Genomic DNA, 23,271 nt, shown 5'->3' with positions numbered 1-23,271 from the left:
GCGCAACGAAAAAAATTAAAAATAAATTAAATTAAAATTAAAATTAAATTAAAGCAAGCCGATTCACATAAAGGTAAAGGTTAGGGTTAGGGTTAAGGTTAGGTTAAGGGTTAGGGTTAGGTTTAGGGTTACGTTAAGCGTTAGGGTTAGGTTTAGGGTTAGGTTCAGGGTTAGCGTTAGGTTTAGCGTTAGGTTAAGGGTTAGGTTTAGGGTTAGGTTTAGGGTTAGGTTAAGGTTAGGTTTGGGGGGGTTAGGGTAAGGTTTTCGCTTTAATTTTAAATTTACCGCTCACAGCGCGATGTTTTCGTCGCGCTGTGATGACGTCATGTACGCGCTTTCGTCGAGCGCGCTTTATTCCACCGCGGTTTTGTGGTGGAACCCTTTTAATGTCCCTTCTTGAATAGTAGGCACTTCTTCCTTCTTCCAGTACTGCGCCACCAACGATCTTGCTGCCGTTATTAAGTTCAGAATCTTTTTCTTTCTTTTCTAAGGGATGCAGCCGTTTGCTCGTGACAGTGGATCTCAACCTCACCAAGGCGGAATTCATTCAGTTTTATTTCATGTATGGATGCCTGATCAGCCCCAACAGCCGTAACCAAGGAGTTCTCCTGGAATACTCAGCGAATGGCGGCATCACGTGGACGCTTTTGATGGAAATATTTTATGACCAGTTCAGCAAGCCTGGGTAATAGCTATGTCCATGTTGCCCCTTGAGATAAGTCTATGGTGGCGAACATATTGCACACTCTACGGGCACACTTGGCGCCCTCTACGGGCACATGAGACATCATCCAAGCTCAGTTCTGCCGTTGCATGCACGTGCACCTCCCATTGGCCAGCTAATTTTTAGGTTTCCGCCGTGCATGTGTGGGGAGCAAGGGGCATGTGGATAGATGAGCATGCATGCACGCCAGGGACAGGGGCGCACATGCAGGGGTGCACGCAAGGGGGGTCCACATGCATGCATGGAAGGGGTTGCACATGCATACACAGGGGTGGGGGGGCGCGGGCGCATTGCATTATGGGTGCCTGCATGCTTTCAGCACTTGGCACCAAAAATGTTAGCGATCACTGAGATAAGTCATAAAAACCTTATCCTGTCCGTATGAATAAACTGAATTAAGACCAAGAAGGCAAATCAACCTTTCCTGTTGATTTTGCTTGTTGCAAAAGGGATCCCCGAGACACCATCTGAATTCTGAGGACATGACCATAGGGAAAGCAATAGCATTTGGACTTATATACCGCTTCACAGTGCTTTCACAGCCCTCTCTAAGCGGTTTACAGAGTCGGCCTATTGCCCCCAACAATCTGGGTCCTCATTTTACCCACCTTGGAAGGATGGAAGGCTGAGTCAACCTTGAGCCAGTCAGGACTCTGGCAGTGGGCAGCGTCAGCCTGCAATACGGCATTCTAACCACTGCGATACCAGGAAGGAGAATGAGAAAGGGGAGGGAGGAAAGGAAGGAAGGAAGGAAGGAAGGAAGGCAGGAAGGGGCAGCAATATCACCTAAACCTATACACTGTTTCACAGTGCTTTACAGCCCCTCTCTATGTGGTCACCATCTTGCCCTTCCAAGAGTCCTCATTTTACCCACCTCAGAAGGATGGAAGGCTGAGTCAACCTTGAGCTGGTCAGTATCGAACTCCAGGCAGTGGGCAGAGTCAGCCTGCAATACTCACTGCACCACCAGGAATGAGGATGGGAAAGGGAATAAAGAAGGAAGGAAGGAAAGGGAGGAAAGGGAGGAAGGAAGGAAGGAAGGAAGGAAGGAAGGAAGGAAGGGGCAGCAATAGCACCTAGACTTATACATTGTTTCACAGGGCTTTACAGCCCCTCTCTATGTGGTCACCATCTTGCCCTTCCAAGAGTCCTCATTTTACCCACCTCAGAAGGATGGAAGGCTGAGTCAACCTTGAGCTGGTCAGTATCGAACTCCAGGCAGTGGGCAGAGTCAGCCTTCAATACTCACTGCACCACCAGGAAGGAGAATGAGAAAGGGAATAAAGAAGGAAGGAGGGAAGGAAGGAAGGAAGGAGGGAGGGAAGGAGGGAAGGAAGGAAGGAAGGAAGGAAGGAAGGAAGGGAAGGAAGGAAGGAAGGAAGGAAGGAAGGAAGGAAGGAAGGAAGGAAGGAAGGGGCAGCAATAGCACTTAAACCTATACACTGTTTCACAGTGCTTTACAGCCCCTCTCTATGTGGTCACCATCTTGCCCTTCCAAGAGTCCTCATTTTACCCACCTCAGAAGGATGGAAGGCTGAGTCAATCTTGAGCTGGTCAGTATCGAACTCCAGGCAGTGGGCAGAGTCAGCCTGCAATACTCACTGCACCACCAGGAAGGAGAATGAGAAAGGGAATAAAGAAGGAAGGAAGGAAGGAAGGAAGGAAGGAAGGAAGGAAGGAAGGAGTAGCAATAATATTTAGGCTTACATACCGCTTCACAGCCCTCTCTAAGCAGTTTACAGAGTCAGTCTATTGCCCCCTACAATCTACCGACCTAGGAAGGATGCCCCAACAGTCATAAGTGTGAAAAAGGGTTGCATTACTTTATTTCAGCGCCGCTGTAACTTCGAATCTGTCACTAAGTGAATTGCTGTAAGCCAAGGGATTACTTCTATGCGATTTTTCTAAAATATTCAATCCAGCGGCGTGTGACATTTCTCCGTTTAGCTTCGTAAACATTCTCCTCCCTCCGGATGCCAAGCGAGTGGGGACTCGTTTTCGCTGGTGGCAGCCTAAACACGAAGGTCTCGACCAAAGCGATTGGGCAATTGACAACGTCTTAATCTCGGGCTCGGCGGATCAGAGGACGGTGATGCTGGATACATTTAGCAGTGCGCCGTTGCCCCAGCACGAACAGTCTCCAGCTGACGCGGGGCCGACGGGCAGAATTGCTTTTGATATGTTTGTAGACGACAGAACCACAGGTAAGCCTTCGTGGAATTGCAAATCAGTGGGAGAGTCGCTGGTTTTTTTTTTTAATTTAAAAAAGACCCAATGTATTTTATTAAATGTGTTTACAAATAAAGATAAAAACTAACAAAAACAAATGGTTCAAGAGTGAAATAGATAAGAGAGAGAGAGAGAGAGAGAGAGAGAGAGAGAGAGAGAGAGAGAGAGAGAGAGAGAGAGAGAGAGAGAGAGAGAGAGAGAAATACAAGATAGCAATAGCGCTGTTCTGACCCAGCTCCCAAACACGACAAATCTTCTATATTTAAATCAATGATTCATTTAATTAGGAGCCCCAGCAGCTCTGGCAAAAAGTCTCTCTCTCCCAGCAGACTAACAAGTCCATCCAGCAGGGAGATGAATAGTTGTCTGCCACATCTATTCATTTCCACCCCCTGCCTTCGATCCCCAGAGCTAGGGTGGGGCTTCGCTAGCAATGGTGGCTTTTCTGTCCCAAGGACCAGCCCATAGATTTCCACTGCTCTCCTCTCCTCTGCCTTCTGCACATCTGCACGTCAGGCACTGGACCCAGCTGTTCCTCCTCTTCCTCATCAACCTCCTGCAGACCTGGGGGATGTTAACTCTGCATCTGGGGGCTGAGGGACCGCCTAGGCTCTGCCTTTATCTGTCTGTGTGTCTGTCTGTCTGTCTGTCTCCCTCTCTCTCCCCCATCTCTCTTTCTCTCTCTCCTCTCTCTGTCTCTCACTTTCTGTCTCTCTCTCTCTCTCTTCTCTCCGTCTCTCACTCTCTCTCTGTCTGTCTCTCTTTTTCCTCTGTCTCTCACTGTCTCTCTCTGTCTCTCTCTTTGTCTTCTCCCTGTCTCTCTCTCTCTCTCTCTCCCTCTCTCTCTCTCTCTCTCTCTCTCTCTGCCAGCTCCATTCCCTCTTCCTCCTTGGAGCTCTCAGGTTGCCCTGATGCTGAACCTGATTCCCACACCTCCTCCTCCTCTGATTCGGATGTTGCGAGGGGAGCCAAAACAAGCACTTAGACCTATACGCCACTTCCCAGTTCTTTCGTAGCCCTCTCTAAGCAGTTTACAGAGTCAGCCTCTTGCCCCCCAGCAATCTTGGTCCAGAAGCGCAAAAATGTAGACAAATATAAGGAAACAGCCCAACAAAAAAAAAAGGTAAATTTTACAAATGATAAACGAAGGATTGAATTTAACACCACTTAAATTCAACCCTTATGTTAGAACTGGGATGACAGTTTTACTTGACATTTGTATAAGAAGAAGAAACCCACCACAGAAATCATCCAGAGTGATTTTAAGAAGCATCAGCTATTTGCTTTTTTTTCTAAGCAGATAACAATTTAAAAGAGAGGTATATAAAAGGATATCGAAAGAGCCAAAGCAGGCCTGGGGGAAATATAGTGTTATTGGAAGGCTTAAAAAGGTAAAGGTTCCCCTGGCACATATGTGCTAGTTCTTCCTGACTCTAGGGGGCGGTGCTCATCTCCGTTTCAAAGCCGAAGAGCCAGCGCTGCCCGAAGACATCTCCGTGGTCATGTGGCCGGCATGACTCAACGCCAAAGGCTTACGGAACGCTGTTTCCTTCCCACCAAAAGTGGTCCCTATTTTTCTAGCATTTTTACATGCTTTCGAATTGGCAGGAGGTGGGACAAGTCACGGGAGCTCCCTCCGTTAAACGGCGCTAGGGATTCGAACCACCAAACTGCTGACCTCTCTGATCGACGAGCTCAGCCTCTTAGCCCCTGAGCCACATCGTCCCTCTTATCACAAGGCTTAGTTTCCTCTAAAAGTGTAAGAATCTAGCTAAACTGTTGTGTTTATAAAAACACAATTCATTATCGTGTTGCAATCCCTTAATGCATTAGTAAATCCAGGCACCGGTTTTCAGTAATTAAGACAGCCTAATTAACCTGTTTAATTTCAAAACGGGTTGATTTTAAAATACCGACTGGAGTTTTTAAACGCTGACTGGAATTTTTTTTTTTTTTTTAAATACTGATCGGAATTTTGCTTTTTCTCTTAAGTGAACGACCTCTGGATGTTCCATGACGATTGCTCCATCGAAAAATTCTGTGATTCTCCGGATGGCGTCCTGATGTGCGGTAGCCATGATGGCAGAGAGGCCTACGCCATCACCCATGACCTCACTCCTACGGAGCATTGGATCATGCAGTTCAAGGTCAACGCTACTTTTGAAGAATGGAGATTTGCATGGACCTTTGAATTCATAAATAGCTTTCCAAAAAGAAGTTGGTTTTGTCTAAACCACAAATTCCTGGCCGGTACTTCGATATCAACCTTTGACTTATCAGTATACCAATCAATCAATCAGGCACCTTGGAGGTCTTCTAGTCCAGCCCTCTGCTCTAGCAAGAGACCCTTCCATTTCAGACCAGTGGCTGTCCAATCTCTTCTTAAGAGCCTCCAGTGATGGAGCCCCCCACAACTCCTGGAGGCAGTTTGTTCCACTGATTAATTGTCCTCACTTTTAGGAATGTTCTCCTTAATTCCATGTTGCTTCTCTCCTTGATTAGTTTGTTTCTTGTCCTGCCTTCTGGTGCTTTGGAAAATAAATTGAACCCCTCCTCTTAATGACAGCCCCTCAAATATTGGTATACGGCTATCACTTCACCCTTAGTCCTATTGTAAAGTCTGTTCTAATGATGGCAGTGGTGGGATTCAAATAATTTAACAACCGGTTCTCTCCCCTAATGACCAGCTGGGTAGGGGGTGGCTCGGTGGTCATGTGACTGGGTGGTCATGGCCAACTCAACGTCACTCACGTCGATGGGCGCTTCGCCTTTGCTGTTACAATGTAACAAGGGTTAACTGGAGAGGCAGTTTCTGGAAGCAGAGCAATAAAGATGAGGCTAGAAACAACACCAGAATGTTTCCTTCCTGCCTTCCTTACAGGATTAGCCCTGTAAAGTGGAAGAAAACAAAAGGAGATTTCTTCCAACCACTGGTTCTCCGAAACTGCTTAGAAAGTTAACAACCGGTTCTCCCGAATAGGTGCGAACTGGCTGAATCCCACCACAGAATGATGGGCTAAGTTCACGGAGTACCATGTGGAAAGATACTGGGTGATATAGGCTAGCAGTGTTCACTAATTGTTCTGACTTAGGCTTCCCAAAAGCAGGAAGCCGACTCCTCGTCCCGATAAAAAAAACAAACCCTCTTTTTAGTTTAAAGTCCAGTCAACAGTCTTTCAAGAGATTTCACAACTACAGACCTTCATCAGGCTTGGAGAGCTGCCAGGCCGATATCTTCTAAACGCCATGCTGTAGCAGCAATTACTTGGCAAGAAGTCAGGAACAGATCTTCACCCTAATTAATTGAACTAATGGTCTCCTGCAAACTCCACTCCCCTTCTGCTCCTCTTTATTCCCTCTGGGAGGGGTCATTCACCGTCTATCTGTGCGTTTACTCCCAAGTTAACCCCTGTTCTTTAGCTGTTCCCTTCTCCTGGCAGCTCTGTGCACACTGGGAACAGGCTCCAGCTGTTCTTCTGCCCCACTGATTTCCGACTCCGAAGGCAACTGATAACTGTCAGACAGCCCTGGCCCCCTCTCTGCCTCCGAAGCAGAGCCCTCATCAGAGCCTTCCCCAGACTCCAGGACTGGCCCATCTTCCCCCCCAACCTCCTCACTGTCTGAGTCTGTCACCAGCCCTGTTGGCCTCTGGCGAAGCAGACCACTAATTCACCGATGGTCCCTCATTTGAACCTTGACTTACAAATATTCTCTTCTGTTGAATTAACATTGTTTTTTAGGCATTAAGATCTGAATTATTTTCGCTGATTTTTTTTAAAAAAAACAAAATGCATTCGTGTTTTTGCACCCCTTAGATTTCCGTCGGATGTAAAACCTCTGAAAAAATTGCTCAGAACCAAGTCCACGTACAATACTCCACCGATTTTGGCGTGAGTTGGAGATACCTCATCCCTCAATGTTTGCCTGCCGACCCGAAGTGCTCTGGGGCCGTTTCCCAGCCCTCGGTCTTCTTTCCGACCAAAGGATGGAAAAGGATAACGTACCCATTGCCTGAAAACCTAGTAGGAAAGTAAGTAGGAAACTATACTTCAGTGGCTAAGACGCTGAGCTTGTCGATCAGAAAGGTCAGCAGTTCGGCGGTTCGAATCCCTAGCGCCGCATAACCGAGTGAGCTCCCATTAACTTTCTCCCAGCTTCTGCCAACCTAGCAGTTCGAAAGCACGTAAAAAATGCAAGTAGAAAAATAGGAATCGCTTTTGTTGGGAAGGTAACAGCGTTCCGTGCGCCTTCAGGCGTTTAGTCATGCCGGCTATATGACCACGGAGATGTCTTCGGACAGCGCTGGCTCTTCGGCTTTGAAATGGAGATAAGCACCGCCCCCTAGAGTCGGGAACGACTAGTACGCATGTGCGATGGGAACTTTTACCTTTATAATTAATTATCAAATAGAGGCATGGCATCATAACAAAGGAGGGGGGAGCCTACAATGTACCGAAGAAGGAGAGATTGGAACATTGTGTAAATGAGTTGAAAGTTTTTGCGTTTCCAAAAACTCTCCATCCGTTGGTTAAAAGCCAGAAAAGCGGGACCGGAAATACTGAAGGGCTGATTTTCCCATTCAACTAGTCCTAGACTTACAACTGTTCATTTAGTAATCGTCTGAAGTTACGGCAGCACTGAAACAAAGTCACTTATGACCATTTTTCACATTTACAACCTTTGCAGCATCTCCGTGGTCACAAAATTTGGACACTTGGCAACTGGCATGTACTTATGACGGTTGCAGCGTCCCCGGGGTCATGGGATCGCCTTTTGTGATTCACTTAACAACCATGCTACTAATTTAACCAATGCAGAGATTCACTTAACAAATGTGACTAAGAAAGGTTGTTCAATGGGGCAAAGCTCGCTCAAAACAGCTGTCTCGTTTGCCGTGGAAATTTTAGGCTGAGCTGTGGCCCTAACTCAAGGACTACCTGATTTAATTTCCCTTCAAAAATTTCAACGGGAGACAAATTCACCACTTTCAATACAATCCTTTCTTTTTAACTTGAACTCTATCTTGCAAAGTTTTCCAGAACTGAGAAAGCATATTTTCTAGAAATCGTGGCCTATAAATCGTGCCATTTATATTTACTATTTATATTGACATTGGAAGTGCTAAACAGAAATACAATGATACAATACAATAGCAGAGTTGGAGGGCACCTTGGTGGTCTTCTAGTCCAACCCCCTGCCTAGGCAGGAAACTCTATACCGTTTCAGACAAATGGCTATCCAACATCTTCTTAAAGAGTTCCAGTGTTGGGGCATTCACAACTTCTGGAGGCAACTTCTGTTCCACTGATTAATTGTTCTAACTGTCAGGAAATTTCTCCTCAGTTCTAAGTTGCTTCTCTCCTTGATTAGTTTCCACCCATAGCTTCTTGTTCTTTGTGACAACCCCTGAGATATTGGAAGACTGCTATCATGTCTCCCCTAGTCCTTCTTTTCATTAAACTAGTCATACCAGATAACAAAACGGTTCCTGCAACCGTTCCTCATATGTTTTAGCCTCCAGTCCCCTAATCATCTTTGTTGCTCTTCTCTGCACTCTTTCTAGAGTCTCAGCATCTTTTTTATATCATGGCAACCAAAACTGGATGCTGTATTCCAAGTGTGGCCTTCCCAAGGCCTTATAAAGTGGTATTAACACTTCACGTGATCTTGATTCTTTCCCTCTGTTTATGCAGCCAAGTGTTGGCTTTTTTGGCAGCTGCTGCACAAGGCTGGCTCCTATTTAAATGGCTGTCCACTAGGACTCCAAGATCCCTCTCACAATTACTCCTATTGAGCAAGGTACCACCTATACTGTACCTGTGCATTTCATTTTTCTTACCTAAATGTAGAACCTTACTCTTTTCACCGTTGAATTTCATTTTATTAGATAGTGCCCAATGTTCAAGTTTGTCAAGATCCTATATTAGACAACATATTAGAATAAATATAATAAAATAAATATTAGACAAGATTTAGAAATAAAAGGCGTGGAAAATTTTTAAAAAAGGAAAATATAAATTGCAAGCATTTGCAGATGAACCATTAGAAACTGGGCCCACGCTGGTAGGAAAAATGGAAGACCACGGAGAAGTTGCAGGATTGAAATAAACAAAGAAAGAACGAAAATGAAACTAAATTTAACTAAAACTAACATTAGTTAAGAACCTTACAGACAAACAGAAAAATGAATTGACCCCCCCCCCCCAAAAAAGTTGTGTGTAATAATCTCAGCTTCTTCTTCTTCTTCTTCTTCTTCTGTTTTCTTGCAGTCCAGTGAGATTCAGGTTTTATCAGAAGTACTCCGATATGCAGTGGGCCATTGACAATTTCTACCTTGGTCCTGGTTGTGTCGAAAACTGCCAAGGCCATGGTGATTGCTTGCAAGAGCAGTGCATTTGCGACCCTGGATACTCCGGGCCGAATTGTTACTTGACCCATCCTCTGAAGGTACTTTAAAGAGCATTTGGACCACGGAAAGCAATGCAAATAAGCTAAATCTTTGCACTCAAAGTAATACCATATCACCATGATGGCGAACCGATGGCATGCGTGCCCGAAGTAGCACTCAGAGAGCCATGTCGCCTGGCACATGCGGCGTCGCCCGTTCCTCTTCTGGGTTTCTGGTGCGCATTTTGGGCGTGCCGCAGTCTCAGTAACCGGAGGAGCTGGTCTTCCATTTTTCAGCACGAGCATGCGTGCCGGCCAGCTGATTTGGCGCATGTACGGCAGTAACCAGAAGACTCGCTGGCCAGCACACATGCACGGGCCGGAAACCAGAAGTTTATTTTCCAGCATATGCATGCCCCCTGGGCATCTCCTCTTCCCGGTTGCGGCCCAGACGAGTGTGCGCAAAGTGCTCCCTTTTCAGCACACGGTGCCAAAAAAGTTGGCCATCAGTGGCATATCATGAACTATTATAAAAGCATTGTGAGGGAATGTAATGAGGGGGCAGATTTCATTTTTTTCATTTTCATTTTCACTTTATTTGTATGCCGCCCTTTTCCCTGGGGGGACTCAGGGAGGCTCACTGTTCAAAAGGGGGGGGGGGGGAAGGACAAACAATTTACAACATGCAGACACTACATCATTTAAGAACACAACAGTCATACAATTCGAGTGGGGTTAGAATCGTTAACCCCAGGCCAGCCGGGACAGCCAGATTTTAAGGGCGGCGCAGAAGGACTGGAGAATGGTGAGGGTCCGAATCTCCACTGGGAGTTCGTTCCAGAGGGTCGGAGCGGCCACCGAGAAGGCTCTCCTCCGGGTAGTTGCCAGTCTACACTGGCTGGCTGATGGAATTCGGAGGAGGCCTAATCTATGCGATCTTATCGGTCTAGTGGAGGTAATTGGCAGTAGGCGGTCTCTCAATTCCCAGGAGGGAGGGACTGCATTCCAGAGAAGCTGGCGGCTCCCCGGGGGAGGGCCTTCTCTGTTGCTGCGCCGGCCCTGTGGAACAATCTACCCGCTGAGATCCGGACCCTTACCACTCTCCCGGCCTTCCGTAAAGCCATCAAGACCTGGCTGTTCCGGCAGGTCTGGGGCTGTTGATTGATATCCAGCCCCGCTTAGATGGTATGGATGATGTGGAATTTTAATATTGTATTTTTTATTTTTTAATTTTAAATGTCTCTTTGTCTTGTTGTGAGCCACCCAGAGTCCAAATGGGAGTGGGCGGCATACGAATTTTATTAAACTTGGAAACTTGGAAAGTAAGAGGCATCTCAGCCCCAATATTTTGTGTGAGAGAAAGAGGGTGGGGACAGGTCCTCCCTAACAGTACAGAGTATATTGGAGATGCAGATAGTACAGTCTGGCAAGATTCTGTCTGTAGATGCGAAACAATAAGGAACAGCTTGGAGGAATTACCACCTGTCATTCTTGGTTTGGGGTCTGACTAATATGTATTTAGGGGCGTGGTGGCTCAGCAGTTAAAAACGCTGAGCTTGTCTGCAGGGAAGCTGACAATCCGGGTTCGATACCCCAGCACCATGCAGTGGGCCGAGCTCCCGTTCCTGCCCCAGTTCCTGCCCACCAAGCACTTCGAAAGCATGTAAATGCGAATAGATAAATAGGTACCACTTTGTTGAGAAGGCAACAGCGTTCTGTACACCTTGGCATATAGTCACCTTGGCCACCTGACCATGGAAATTGTCTTCAGACAATGCTGGCTCCCTCAACTTAGAAATGGAGATGAGCACTGTTCCTTAGACTCCAACACGACTGGAGAGGGGAAACCTTTACCTTTTAGAATGCATTTGGATTACATTTCTGCAGAAACAACTTTATTATTCCAGAATCTATTTCTGGAAGGGAAGGAAAGGGGAGGGAGGAAAGAAGGGTAGGAAGAGGAATGAAGGAACTGTATTTTTGTGGTATAGAATGGGGAGAAGGGAAGGGAAGAGAAAGGAAGGGAAGGGAAGAGAAGGGAGAAGAGAGGAAGGAAGGAAGGAAGGAAGGAAGGAAGGAAGGAAGGAAGGAAGGAAGGAAGGAAGGAAAGGGGAGGGAGGAAAGAAGGGTAGGAAGAGGAATGAAGGAACTGTATTTTTCTAGTATAGAATGGGGGAAGAGAAGAGAAGAAAAGGAGAAGAGAGGAAGGAAGGAAGGAAGGAAGGAAGGAAGGAAAGGGGAGGGAGGAAAGAAGGGTAGGAAGAGGAATGAAGGAACTGTATTTTTCTGGTATAGAATGGGGAGAAGGGAAGGGAGGAGAAGAGAGGAAGGAAGGAAGGAAGGAAGGAAGGAAGGAAGGAAGGAAGGAAGGAAGGAAGGAAGGAAGGAAGGAAAGGGGAGGGAGGAAGGAAGGAAAGAAAGGGGCAGGGGGAAAGAAGGGTACGAAGAGGAATGACGGAACTGTATTTTTCTGAACTTTTCACCTGAAAGAAGAAAACAGCCCATCAGCCTATATTTTCATATCTTGCAATCCCTCACCAGACCTTCTTGAAGGAGCGTTTTGACAACGAAGAAATTCGCCCTGATTTATGGATGTCCCTGGAAGGCGGACTGGCCTGCCTGGAATGTGGGGTCCTGGCCGAGGACACGGCTCTATATTTTGGGGGACCAACAGTGAGGCAGGCAATGACTCAAGACCTGGACCTGCGGGGCGCAAAGTAGGTCAGCTTACCTCATAGAGGTGAACGTAGCTCATCCGTTTGAATGACGGTTAGCGATGAATAATAACCACGGTGTGACTCCGGAAGGCGAAGGGGACGGTGCCACAGGGCATAAATCTTTCATCCTTAAAATGTCGACTCAGGAAGGAAGGGAAGGAAGGACTTATTTCCCCAGCTGACCACATCCGTCAGCTAGCCTCGTGAAAAGTTATTAATAATTTAATAAATTATCCACCCTTCCGAAGCTGGACCATATATAATTCATCTTGTTGAAGGTTGCTCTCACTGCAGCCCTATAGTCTAAGCACTTTTTAAAATTATCTCGGTTGAAAGGAGTAGCCTTTAAATTATTAAATCCACAGATGGATTTTGCCCCCCAAAATTGTTCTGACCCAGCTCCCCAAACACGACAAACCCTCTATGTTTAAATAAATTATTGCTTTATTAGGAGCACCAGCTATCTTATCTCTCAGTTTATCTCTCAGGCTAACAAGTCCGTCTGGCTGGAAGATGAATAGTTGTCTTCTACATCTATTCATCTCCGCCCCCTGCCTTTTATCCGCAGAGCTAGGGTGGGGCTTCACTAGCAGCGGTGGCTCTTCCGTCCCAAGGACCGGCCCATAGATTTCCACTGCTCTCCTCTCCTCTGCCACATCTATCCATCTCTGCCCCCTGCCTTTTATCCCCAGAGCTAGGATGGGCTTTGCTAGCAGCGGTGGCTCTTCCGTCCCAAGGACCAGCCCATAGATTTCCACTGCTCTCCTCTCCTCTGCCTTCTGCACATCCCCAGAGCTAAATTGGGGCCTCGCTAGCAGTGGTGGCACTTCTGTCCCAAGGACCAGCCCATAGATTTCCTCTCCTCTCCTCTGCCTTCTGCACATCCACGCATCAGGCACTGGACCCAGCTGTTCCTCCTCTTCCTCATCAGCCCCCTCCAGTCCTGGGGGGATGTTGACTCTCCATCTGAGGGCTGATGGACAGCCCAGCTCTGCCTCCATCTCTCTCTCTCTCTCTCTCTCTCTCTGACAGCTCCATTCCTTCTTCCCTCTCGGACTCTCAGATTGCCTTGATGCTGGCCCTGACTCCCACACCTCCTCCCCCTCCTCCCCCTCCTCCTCCTCCTCCTCCTCCTCCTCTGATTTGGCTGCTGGGGGGGGCAGTGGCCAGCAGGCCACACCAAAAATGCAAGAAAAGGAGTAAATTGTAGAAGGAAGGCTCCATATAAATAGCTTTTGTAGATGGCTGATCTAGTCTAGCTCTAATCAAACATCGAGTTTCTGAAATTTACTTTTCCCACAATAATGATATCAGTGCCTAGACATCAAAGTAGGAGTTTTAACGTATTTAAGTAACCCACGAAGTCTCAGGTTGTGCTCCATGAGTCCCTCATGAGAAAGGGAAGTATCCAGAACTTAAACCCACATGCAGTTTCTTCCAGCACATTATTAAAGTATATACTTAGTGATGCATTTTTTTTAATCCAGGTTTCTACAATACTTTGGAAGAATAGGGAGTGAAAACAACATGACCACTTGTCATAGACCAACATGTCGAAAGGAAGGAGTTCTACTGGATTACTCAACAGATGGAGGCAAGTGATTTATATGATACCTAACTGTTCTGACCCTCTCCTCCGTCCAGTAATGAATGCCGAGACAAGCTTAAATGGAATGTCCTTTAATAACAAGACACCAAAACCTCAGTGGCTGAAAGCCAAGCAGAACAAACAGATAAGGACCTTAGCAGCAACTCAGACAAACTCAGGCAGCAATAAACACAGATAAGGCTTGGCAGCAATTCAGCCTGCCATGCTCACAGTACTGTCCTCCGACATTCAATCCTGCGTTGACTTCTGCAAAGAGGGGCGTGTGCACAAGTAGGTTTTTATAGTCTGGAGAGGAGCCTAATGACCACCAGCTGAGCGCAATCACCTCCTGTAATTGTGTAATTGTTCCTGACGCCTAGTAGCTCTTCGATGGCATGCATCCAGGAACAACTCACTGCTGGCCTCTGGCTCACTCTCCCTTGTCTCCTCCCCACTGGTCCAAGGCTCAGGTGCCTCCTGGTGGCCAACCAGCCTCTCTGCGCTCTGCTCGGAGTCGGAACCCTGTCCAGGGTCCTTCACATCCTCCAGAGCCGACTCAGAGGGCCCCTCACTGTCGGAGTCTGGTGGCAGCTCCAATGGCACCTCCTTGGCCACAACACCTAACAAATATTTCTATTAGTCTAAAATTCTCATTCTCACAAATCAGCTGTTCAGAACTCCACAAGGAATCTCCGACATTTATTAATTCTTTCTTTCAGACATGTATTAATTCTTTCTTTATCTTGAACCAACATAATATAGGAATATCGTGGACATTACTACATGAGATGGATTATCAGAAATATATCTCCATCAGGCACGATTATATTCTGCTCCCAGAAGAGGCTCTGACCAACACAACTCGACTACGCTGGTGGCAACCATTTGTAATTAACAACGGCATTGTTGTTTCGGGGTTTGATCGTGCTCAGTGGGCCCTGGATAATATACTGATTGGCGGAGCAGAAATCAATCCAAGTCAACTGGTGGACACATTTGATGATGGTAAGAATCACATAGTGAATTAATTTCTTACCCCAAAAGTTACTACGAGGGTGCGATGGCTCAGCAGTTAAAGACGCTAAGTGACTGCCCAGGTTCGAGACCCAAGCGCCGTGCAGATGGGGTGAGTTCCCGTTCTTGCCTCAGCTCCTGCCTGGGATGGTTTTCACTTACCTTCGCTACCGGTTCATACCCGGCCTTCCGTGCATGCGCTTTGCTAAAAAAGGGTCCCTAAATAGGATGAAATAGAGTCAGGGTGGCTGGGCAGGTCATATCTGCGTGAATTGGTCCAAACCGGCAGAATACCACCTCTGGCTCCTGCCCACATAGCAGTTCGATAGAATGCAAATGCAAATAGATGAATAGGTACCACTTCGGTGGGATGGTTACTGTGTTCCATACAGTCATACTGGCCAGAAGACCATAGAAGTGTCTTCTGACCACATGGGCTCCCTTGGCTAATAAATGGAGATTAGTATCATCCCCTAGGGGAAGCCTTTACCTTTTTTTAGTGCCAGAAGATTAGATAGATAGATAGATAGATGATAGATAGATAGATAGATAGATAGATAGATAGATAGATAGATAGATAGATAGATGATAGATAGATAGATAGATAGATAGATAGAGCTAGAGCTAGAGCTAGAGCTAGAGCTAGAGCTAGAGCTAGAGCTAGAGCTAGAGCTAGAGCTAGAGCTAGAGCTATAGATAGATAGATGATAGATAGATAGATAGATAGATAGATAGATAGATAGATAGATAGATAGATAGATGGATGATGGATGATGGATGATGGATAGATGGATGATGGATGATAGATAGATAGATAGATAGATAGATAGATAGATAGATAGATAGATAGATAGATAGATAAAGTGAATATATTGTTAAGTGAATCTGACTTCTCCATTGACTTTGCTAGTCAGAAGGTTGCAAAAGGTGATTATGTCCCAGAACACTGCAACAGTCATAAATATGAGTCAGATGTCAAGCGTCTGAATTTTGATCATGTGACCATGATGCCACAAAGGTCGTAAGTGTGAAAAATGGTCATAAGTCATATTTTTCAGTGCCATTGTAACTTGGAACGGTGACTCAATGAATTATCGCAAGTCAAAGGACTACCTGTTCATTGTCCACGGACTGTTGATTGACCTAAAAATTCATACAAGGATTTGGATGGTGAATGTAGAGAACTCCGTTATCCTTTTCTGATATTGTAATAAAATTCTTCTTCTCCTCTTGTTTCTCAGCATCTTCAATTCTCTGAATTAACATCCCATATTTACAAAGAATTGGATAACTGGGAAGATGGTCTTAATTATTTATAACTAGCTGATAACCTGGCATTGCCCTGGTATTTATTTATCCCAATCCTATATTACACAGGAAAGGCTATTACCATGGCAACTCTACTGCACTGTACAGTAGAAGCCATTTTAAGGCAGTACAGTAGAAGCCATTTTAAGGCACAACACGCTGTATCTTAACGAACACACACCCCGAAGGACGTTAAAGGTGTCTTACCCCAACAGTATTTTTTTTCCAGAGAGTAAGCCATCTGTGTAACAAGTTTGGTTGAAATTGCTCAAGGCGTTCCAGAGTTATGCTAGAACACACACACACACAAACACAAACACATATACAGAGCGCCATTTTTATATATATAGAAGATTTGACCACGTTAGATACATTGCGTTGCCTATCATCTGCCCCTTAGGCTTTGGAGGATGCTTATATATCCTGAATATACAAACACGTTTTAACGATTCTGTCTATATTTGCACCGAATAATTCTCTGCTTCGTTTTCACTCCTTGATCTTAACAGAAGGGATCTCCCACGAAGAAAACTGGAGTTTCTATCCAAATGCAGTCAGGACGGCGGGATTCTGCGGTAACCCCTCCTTCCATCTCTACTGGCCTAACAAGAAAAAGGATCAGACGTATAATATCTTGTCCTCCCGCGAGCTCATTATACAACCTGGATACATGATACAGTTTAAAGTAAGAAGACATTTCTGCGCATTCGGAGTAAAACATCGACTTTAATCAGAATTGTCCTGAAACTCTGATCGATGTTCAAGTGATTATCCCATATTTACTATACGTTGCTTATTTAGAGTTTCTGGAAGTTACATGAATGCATCGAACAATAATATCAAATTAAGATGAATATGCAGATGGTGGGTCAAAAGAGTATCTAGGGTATCTTGGGCCTATTTATTAGATTTTTGTCCTGCCTTTATTACTTTATAAGTTAACTCAAAGTGGCGACCATACCTAATACTCCTTTCACTTCCTATTTTCCCCCGCAACAACCCTTTGAGGTGGGTTGAGCTGAGAGAAAGGGATTGGCCCAAAGTCACCCAGCTGCCATTCATGGCTGAGGCGGGACTAGAACTCAAAGGGGCTCAGTGGCTAAGACGCTGAGCTTGTCTATCAGAAAGGTCAGCAGTTCGGCGGTTCAAATCCCTAGAGCCTGGTAGCGGAGTGGGCTCCCGTTACTTGTCCCAGCTTTTGCCAACCTAGCAGTTCGAAAGCATGTAAAAAGTGCAAGTAGAAAAATAGGGACCACGTTCCGTGGGCGTTTAGTCATGGCGGCCACATGACCACGGAGATGTCTTCGGACAGCGCTGGCTCTTCAGCTTTGAAAGGGAGATGAGCACCGCCCCCTAGAGTCGGGAATGACTAACATGTATATGCGAGGGCAACCTTTACCTTTACCTATTTTGGAACAAACACACGCAATGGTCTACTATCAGAATGGACAATGAGAACAAATTGTTCCAAACCGAATGACAAAATTGAAGAGAAAACGCATTTCATTTTAATCATTTCAGATTGTCGTTGGCTGTGAAGCAACATCTTGTGGTGATCTCCATTCGGTAATGCTGGAATACTCTAAGGATGCTAGGTAAAATATGAAACTTATGGCCGTGATTGAAAATACTGTGGACTTGAAGATTCGGAATACCTATTTCACAATTATTTAACGCTTGTGTAAATATAAATGTAACTGTTTGATATGAATGTAAAATCTCCCTTGATTCAAGTTCTGTTATTGGAATTTAAAAACATGTCTTGTTTATCTCGTTAAAACAATTAACCAGTGGAACTGCTTGTCTCCAGAAGTTGTGAATGCTCCAACACTGGATGTTTTTAAGAAGATGTGGGATAAACATTTGTCTGAAGTGGTGTAGGGTTTCCTGCCTAGGCAGGGGTTGGACTAGAAGACCTCCGAGGTCTCTTCCAACTCTGTTGTTCTATTTTGTTCTCTTCTAGGATAGGATACGATGGGATAGGATAGATCTATTCTATTCTATTCTTTTCCATATCCTATTCTATCATATTCTATTCCATTCCATTCTGTATTTTATTATTCTATTCTATCCCATTCCATTCTGTATTTTATTATTCTATTCTATCCCATTCCATTCTGTATTTTATTATTCTATTCTATCCCATTCCATTCTGTATTTTATTATTCTATTCTATTCCATTCCATTCCGTATTTTATTATTCTATTCTATTCTATCCCATTCCATTCCATTCTGTAGTTTGTTATTCTATTCTATTCTATTCCATTCTATTCTGTATTTTATTATTCTATTCTATTCCATTCCATTCCATTCTGTATTTTATTATTCTATTTTATTCCATTCTATTCTATTCTGTATTTTATTATTCTATTCTATTCCATTCCATTCCGTATTTTATTATTCTATTCTATACTATCCCATTCCATTCCATTCTGTATTTTGTTATTCTATTCTATTCCATTCCATTCTATTCTGTATTTTTTATTCTATTCTATCCCATTCCATTCTGTATTTTATTATTCTATTCCATTCCATTCCTTTCCATATTTTATGATTCTATTCTATTCCATTCCATATTTTATTATTCTATTCTATTCTATTATCTTTCTTGGTAACACAACAGATGCAAAATTACTTGTTGCCAAGATGTTTTTGTTTTTTTTCAATTATTCAACTCCAGCTAATACAGGTAGTCCTCAGCCACAACTGAGCTGAAATATTTATGTTGCAAAGTTGTTAATTGAGTTTGAGCCCATTTTACAACTTTTCTTGCCACGTTTGTTAAGTGAATCACTGCAGTTGTTAAATTATTATCATGGTTGTTAAGTGAATCTGGCTTCCTCGTTGACTTTGCTTGGCCAAAGGTCGCAAAACGGGATCACGTGACCCCAGGAAACCGTAACCATTTCACCTGTGAACCACCTGTGTTGTATTTGACACCTGGAAACTCCACCAAGGGCTTCCAGGCTCTTCTGAACATACCTGATCAAGGCAAATACAAATAGAATTCTGCTGTTTTAACATCCTTAGGGTGCGAAAAGGCTTAAAGAGAAAGTAGGGAAGTCACTTAAGTGCTACGCGCTCTACATGGGGCTACCCTCGAAAAGCGTTCAGAGACTGCAGCTAGTCCAGAATGCGGTCGCGCGAGCGATATTGGGTGCACCGAGGTACACCCACATTACACCTGTCCTCCGCGAGCTGCACTGGCTACCAATTGGTCTCCGGACGCAATTCAAGGTGTTGGTTATTACCTTTAAAGGTCTACATGGCTTAGGGCCAGCGTACCTTCGTGACCACCTACTGCCACATACCTCCCAGCGGCCAGTAAGATCCCACAGATTGGGCCTCCTTCAGATGCCGTCAGCCAGACAGTGTTGGCTGGCGGGCCCCCGAGGAGAGCCTTCTCTGTGGCTGCTCCGACCCTTTGGAATGAGCTACCCCCAGAGATCCGGACCATACCCACTCTCATGGCCTTCAGGAAAGCTGTAAAAACCTGGCTGTTCCGGCAGGCCTGGGGCTGTTGACCTCATTGTTGAGGTCCAGCCCCGATTAGAATGAATGTATTGTTGTTGGTGTTGTGATTTTAAACTGTCTTTTTTTTCCTCTTTTTCTCTCTCTCTCTTTTTTTTTTTTTGTAAGCCGCCCGGAGTTCTTCGGGATTGGGCGGCATATAAATTTTGATAATAAATAAATAAATAGTTTTGCTGCCACTGTTTGCCAAAGCATTCTCCCTCTTCCACACCGAGCAATTTTATCTCTCTTTTGCTTTCTTTCAGATTAGATTCCTGGCAGCTCGTCCAGACCCAGTGCCTTCCGTCTTCCTCCAACAGCGTTGGATGCTCCCCGTTTCAGTTTCATGAGGCAACCATCTATAACTCTGTCAACAGCTCCACTTGGAAGAGGATAACCATCCAACTGCCGGATCACGTCTCCTCCAGGTAGCTTCCTCTCCGGTGGTGGGTTCCAAATCCCGGTGAAACCGGTACGGTCTTACTTGGCCCAGCGTCCACCACATGAATGCATGTAGCACACTCAAGCGTACTTACCGCCTGCGACGCTGCATGACGCTCCAACTACTCGGCGGAGCATCGCGCAGGAGCCATACGCTCCGTGCGCGGAAGTCCCGAAGAGCTCAAATATCAGTAAGGAGTGCGGGCGGACGGGTGGGCCCTCCGGAGCACTGTACCGGAACGGTACCTGGTGCTCTTGGCAGGCACCAGTATGCCTATATTGGGCCGTACTGGTCGTAACCCACCATTGTTCCTCTCCGAAATGTAACCGCACTGCGCATCTTCAGCAACATATCAACCCTCACAACATTCATTGACTTTAGCTACCATATTTTTCGGAGTATAAGACACACCTTTCCCCCCCCTAAAGGAGCGTGGAAATGTTGGTGCGTCTTATATACCAAATACAACCATTTTTGGCCTCCCAAAGCCTCCCCCCCCCCGCATCCCAGGCTTCAGCAGGTCTGGGAGAAGGGGAAAATGCCCCCGTTTTAGTGAAAAACGGGGACATTTTTGCCTCCCCCCAGCTTTGAGCCCAAAAGTTCTGCTGTTGAGTGAGACAGTTGTTAAGTGAGCTTTGTCCCCTTTTTGACATTTCTTGCCACGGTTCTTGTCAATCACTGCAGTGGATAGGTTAGTGACGCGGTTGCTAAGTGAATCTGTTTTTCCCATTGCCAGAATTTTCTGCTTGCCAGGTCACAAAAGGGGATCACAGCACCCGTCGTAAGTACCGACGTCATAAATATAAAGCAGTTGACAAGCGTCTGAATTTTGATCACACGATCATGGGAAATGCCGCAAAGATGTAACTCTGAAAAACGGTCATAATAATTCACATTTTTCAGTGCCGTTGTAACTTTTAAGTTATTAAGTTGTCACTGCTATTATTAAGTTAGTAACTCAGTTGTTAAGTGAAACCGGCTTCCCTATTGACTTGCTTGTCAGAAGGTCACAAAAGGGGATCACATAACCCCGGGACACTAAAACCGTCATGAATATGAAGCAGTTGCCAAACATTCAAATTTTGAACATGCGCGACGGAAAGTGACACTTTTCCTAAGTGTGAAAAACGGCCAAAGGTTACTTTTTTCAATGGCGGAATGTCATTAAATGAATGTTTCTTAAGAGAAGGGCTACCTGTTTATTGGCATATTACCTGGGAGCCATGCTGGCTTCCTGTCTCGACATGTGGACAATTTTATTTCTAGTGCAACTCAGTTCCGATGGATCCAGAAAGGAGAAGAACCAGAAAAACAAAGTTGGGCGATTGATCATGTCTACATTGGAGAAGCATGTCCCAAACTCTGCAGCGGCCACGGATACTGTACCACCGGTGCCATTTGTATTTGTGATGAAGAATACCAAGGTCAGATTTTTTTGTAGATGCTCCTTTTCTCCTTTTCTCTGCTGCAGGGGTGGGTTCCTGCCAGTTCTAACCTCTTCTATAGGTTCCACAAATCTACAGTGCCGTTTAGAACCGGTTCCAACTCCCTCCCTCCGCACATCATCAAGATGCAGAGCGAGAGGGGGAATTCTGGGAGTTGAAGTCCACAAGTCTTAAAGCTGTCAAGTTTGAACACTCCTGTGTTTTTTTTCCTAAAGGGTTAGGGGCGCAAGGGTCTTATAACTTGACAGCTTTAAGACTTGCGTGCTTCAATGCCAGAGTTCCTGAGCCAACATGACTGGAGGAGGAATTCTGGGAGTTGAAGTCCACAAGTCTTAAAGCTGTCAAGTTTGAACACCCCAGGGGGGGCGGTTTCTAAAGGGTTAGGGGTGCAAGGGTCTTGTAACTTGACAGTTTTAAGACTTGCGTGCCAGAGTTTCTGAGCCAACATTTTGGTTGCTAAGCAAGAGCGTTGTTAAGTGAGTTTCACCACATTTTACATGTTGGCTACGCCCACCCAGTCACATGACTTCCAAGCCACTCCCACCTGGTCACATGGCTGGCAATCCACTCCCACCCATTCACATGGCCGGCAAGCCACTCCCATAAAGCAGACCACACCTACAGAAGAGATTCTAAAAAATTTGAAACCCACCACTGCTCTGCTGTGTGGTGTGTTTGTGCACCTTTAAATAGTCTTTGCACGAAGCTTCTCTGGTGGGAGGTTGTGTTGATACTTTGACCCTATGCATGTAACACCTGAATGAGGAATTCTGATTAATATTTTTTTAAAAAAATCATCTCCTGTCCGGCTCGCCTCTACTGTTGGCATCGAGAATTTTCCTCCTGGAGATCCAAAATCAGCCTAAAGAACTTCAGCTTCTAGAGATAGAAATGTTAATACACCTGAAGGATGCCCAGCTTTGAAATACTGTTCTAAAATGTGAGGGGAAGAAAAATTAATACATGCATAAATCTACAGAATTTACTACTGGTAGACGCGATGGCTCAGTGGCTAAGACTCTGAGGTTGTCGATCAGAAAGGTTGGCAGTTCGGCGGTTCGAACCCCTAGCACCGCATAAAGGAGTGAGCTCCCGTGATTTGTCCCAGCTTCTGCCAACCTAGCAGTTCGAAAGCACATAAAAAATGCAAGTAGAAAAATAGGGACCACCTTTGGTGGGAAGGAAACAGCGTTCTGTGCACCTTTGGTTGTAAGTCATGCCAGCCACATGACCACAGAGACGTCTTCGGACCATGGTGCCTCTTCGGCTTTGAAACGGAGATGAGCACCGCCCCTTAGAGTTGAGAACGACTAGCACATATCTGCGAGGGGAACCTTTACCTTTAGTCCTGGCTTAAGGACCATTCATTCAGCAACCACTTGATGTTACGACATCAGTGAAAGGGGACTCTTAACAAGGGTCCTTGACGTTCTCATTATCATAACACCATCACGGATTGTGAGATGGATGCTTGGCAGCTAACTTTCACTAGTAATGGTTGCAACATCCTGCAATCACACAATTACTATTTGTAATCTTCCCTTCCGACTCCCCATAAGGAAAATCAGTGGGGAAGCTGGGAGGGAAAGTCTTAAGTCACACACACCACCCCCAGTAAGTCAATTTCACCCTTCCCCATCTAGCAGCAGCCATCCCTGGTCCTGTTGTGCTCGTATATCTTACCTACCAACCAGCCCACTTGCAAATCTCCTAGGATTCATTTAATGATTCTTCTGACCTAGGCTTCCCCAAAGAGCACAAAGAAGATTCCTGGTCCCGACAAAACCCCTTTTATTAAACGGATGTGAATTCCTCTCATTCACATTCAGCAAAGGCCTGGCAAACAGTCTTTCAAAGGAATATTTATGACTACAGACTTTATCTAGTTTGGAAAGCTGCCATCTAAA

General features: G+C 45.3%; 1 protein-coding gene across 1 annotated transcript in view; it reads left to right on the top strand.

The window, feature by feature from the left end:
* The window catches only part of RELN (reelin), a 380,071-nt gene that overhangs the window by 335,106 nt on the left and 21,694 nt on the right, over positions 1 to 23,271 (top strand). Inside the window, 12 exon segments of the mRNA XM_032221885.1 lie at positions 492 to 685; positions 2,672 to 2,928; positions 4,946 to 5,100; positions 6,769 to 6,983; positions 9,223 to 9,400; positions 11,882 to 12,057; positions 13,545 to 13,651; positions 14,408 to 14,650; positions 16,477 to 16,652; positions 17,489 to 17,562; positions 19,744 to 19,905; positions 21,186 to 21,343. Coding sequence (XP_032077776.1) covers positions 492 to 685; positions 2,672 to 2,928; positions 4,946 to 5,100; positions 6,769 to 6,983; positions 9,223 to 9,400; positions 11,882 to 12,057; positions 13,545 to 13,651; positions 14,408 to 14,650; positions 16,477 to 16,652; positions 17,489 to 17,562; positions 19,744 to 19,905; positions 21,186 to 21,343 — 2,095 coding nt within the window.

The sequence above is a fragment of the Thamnophis elegans genome, chromosome 7 (assembly GCF_009769535.1).
Source record: "Thamnophis elegans isolate rThaEle1 chromosome 7, rThaEle1.pri, whole genome shotgun sequence".
Taxonomy (NCBI): domain Eukaryota; kingdom Metazoa; phylum Chordata; class Lepidosauria; order Squamata; family Colubridae; genus Thamnophis; species Thamnophis elegans.
This window is presented reverse-complemented; position numbering and strand designations above follow the sequence as displayed.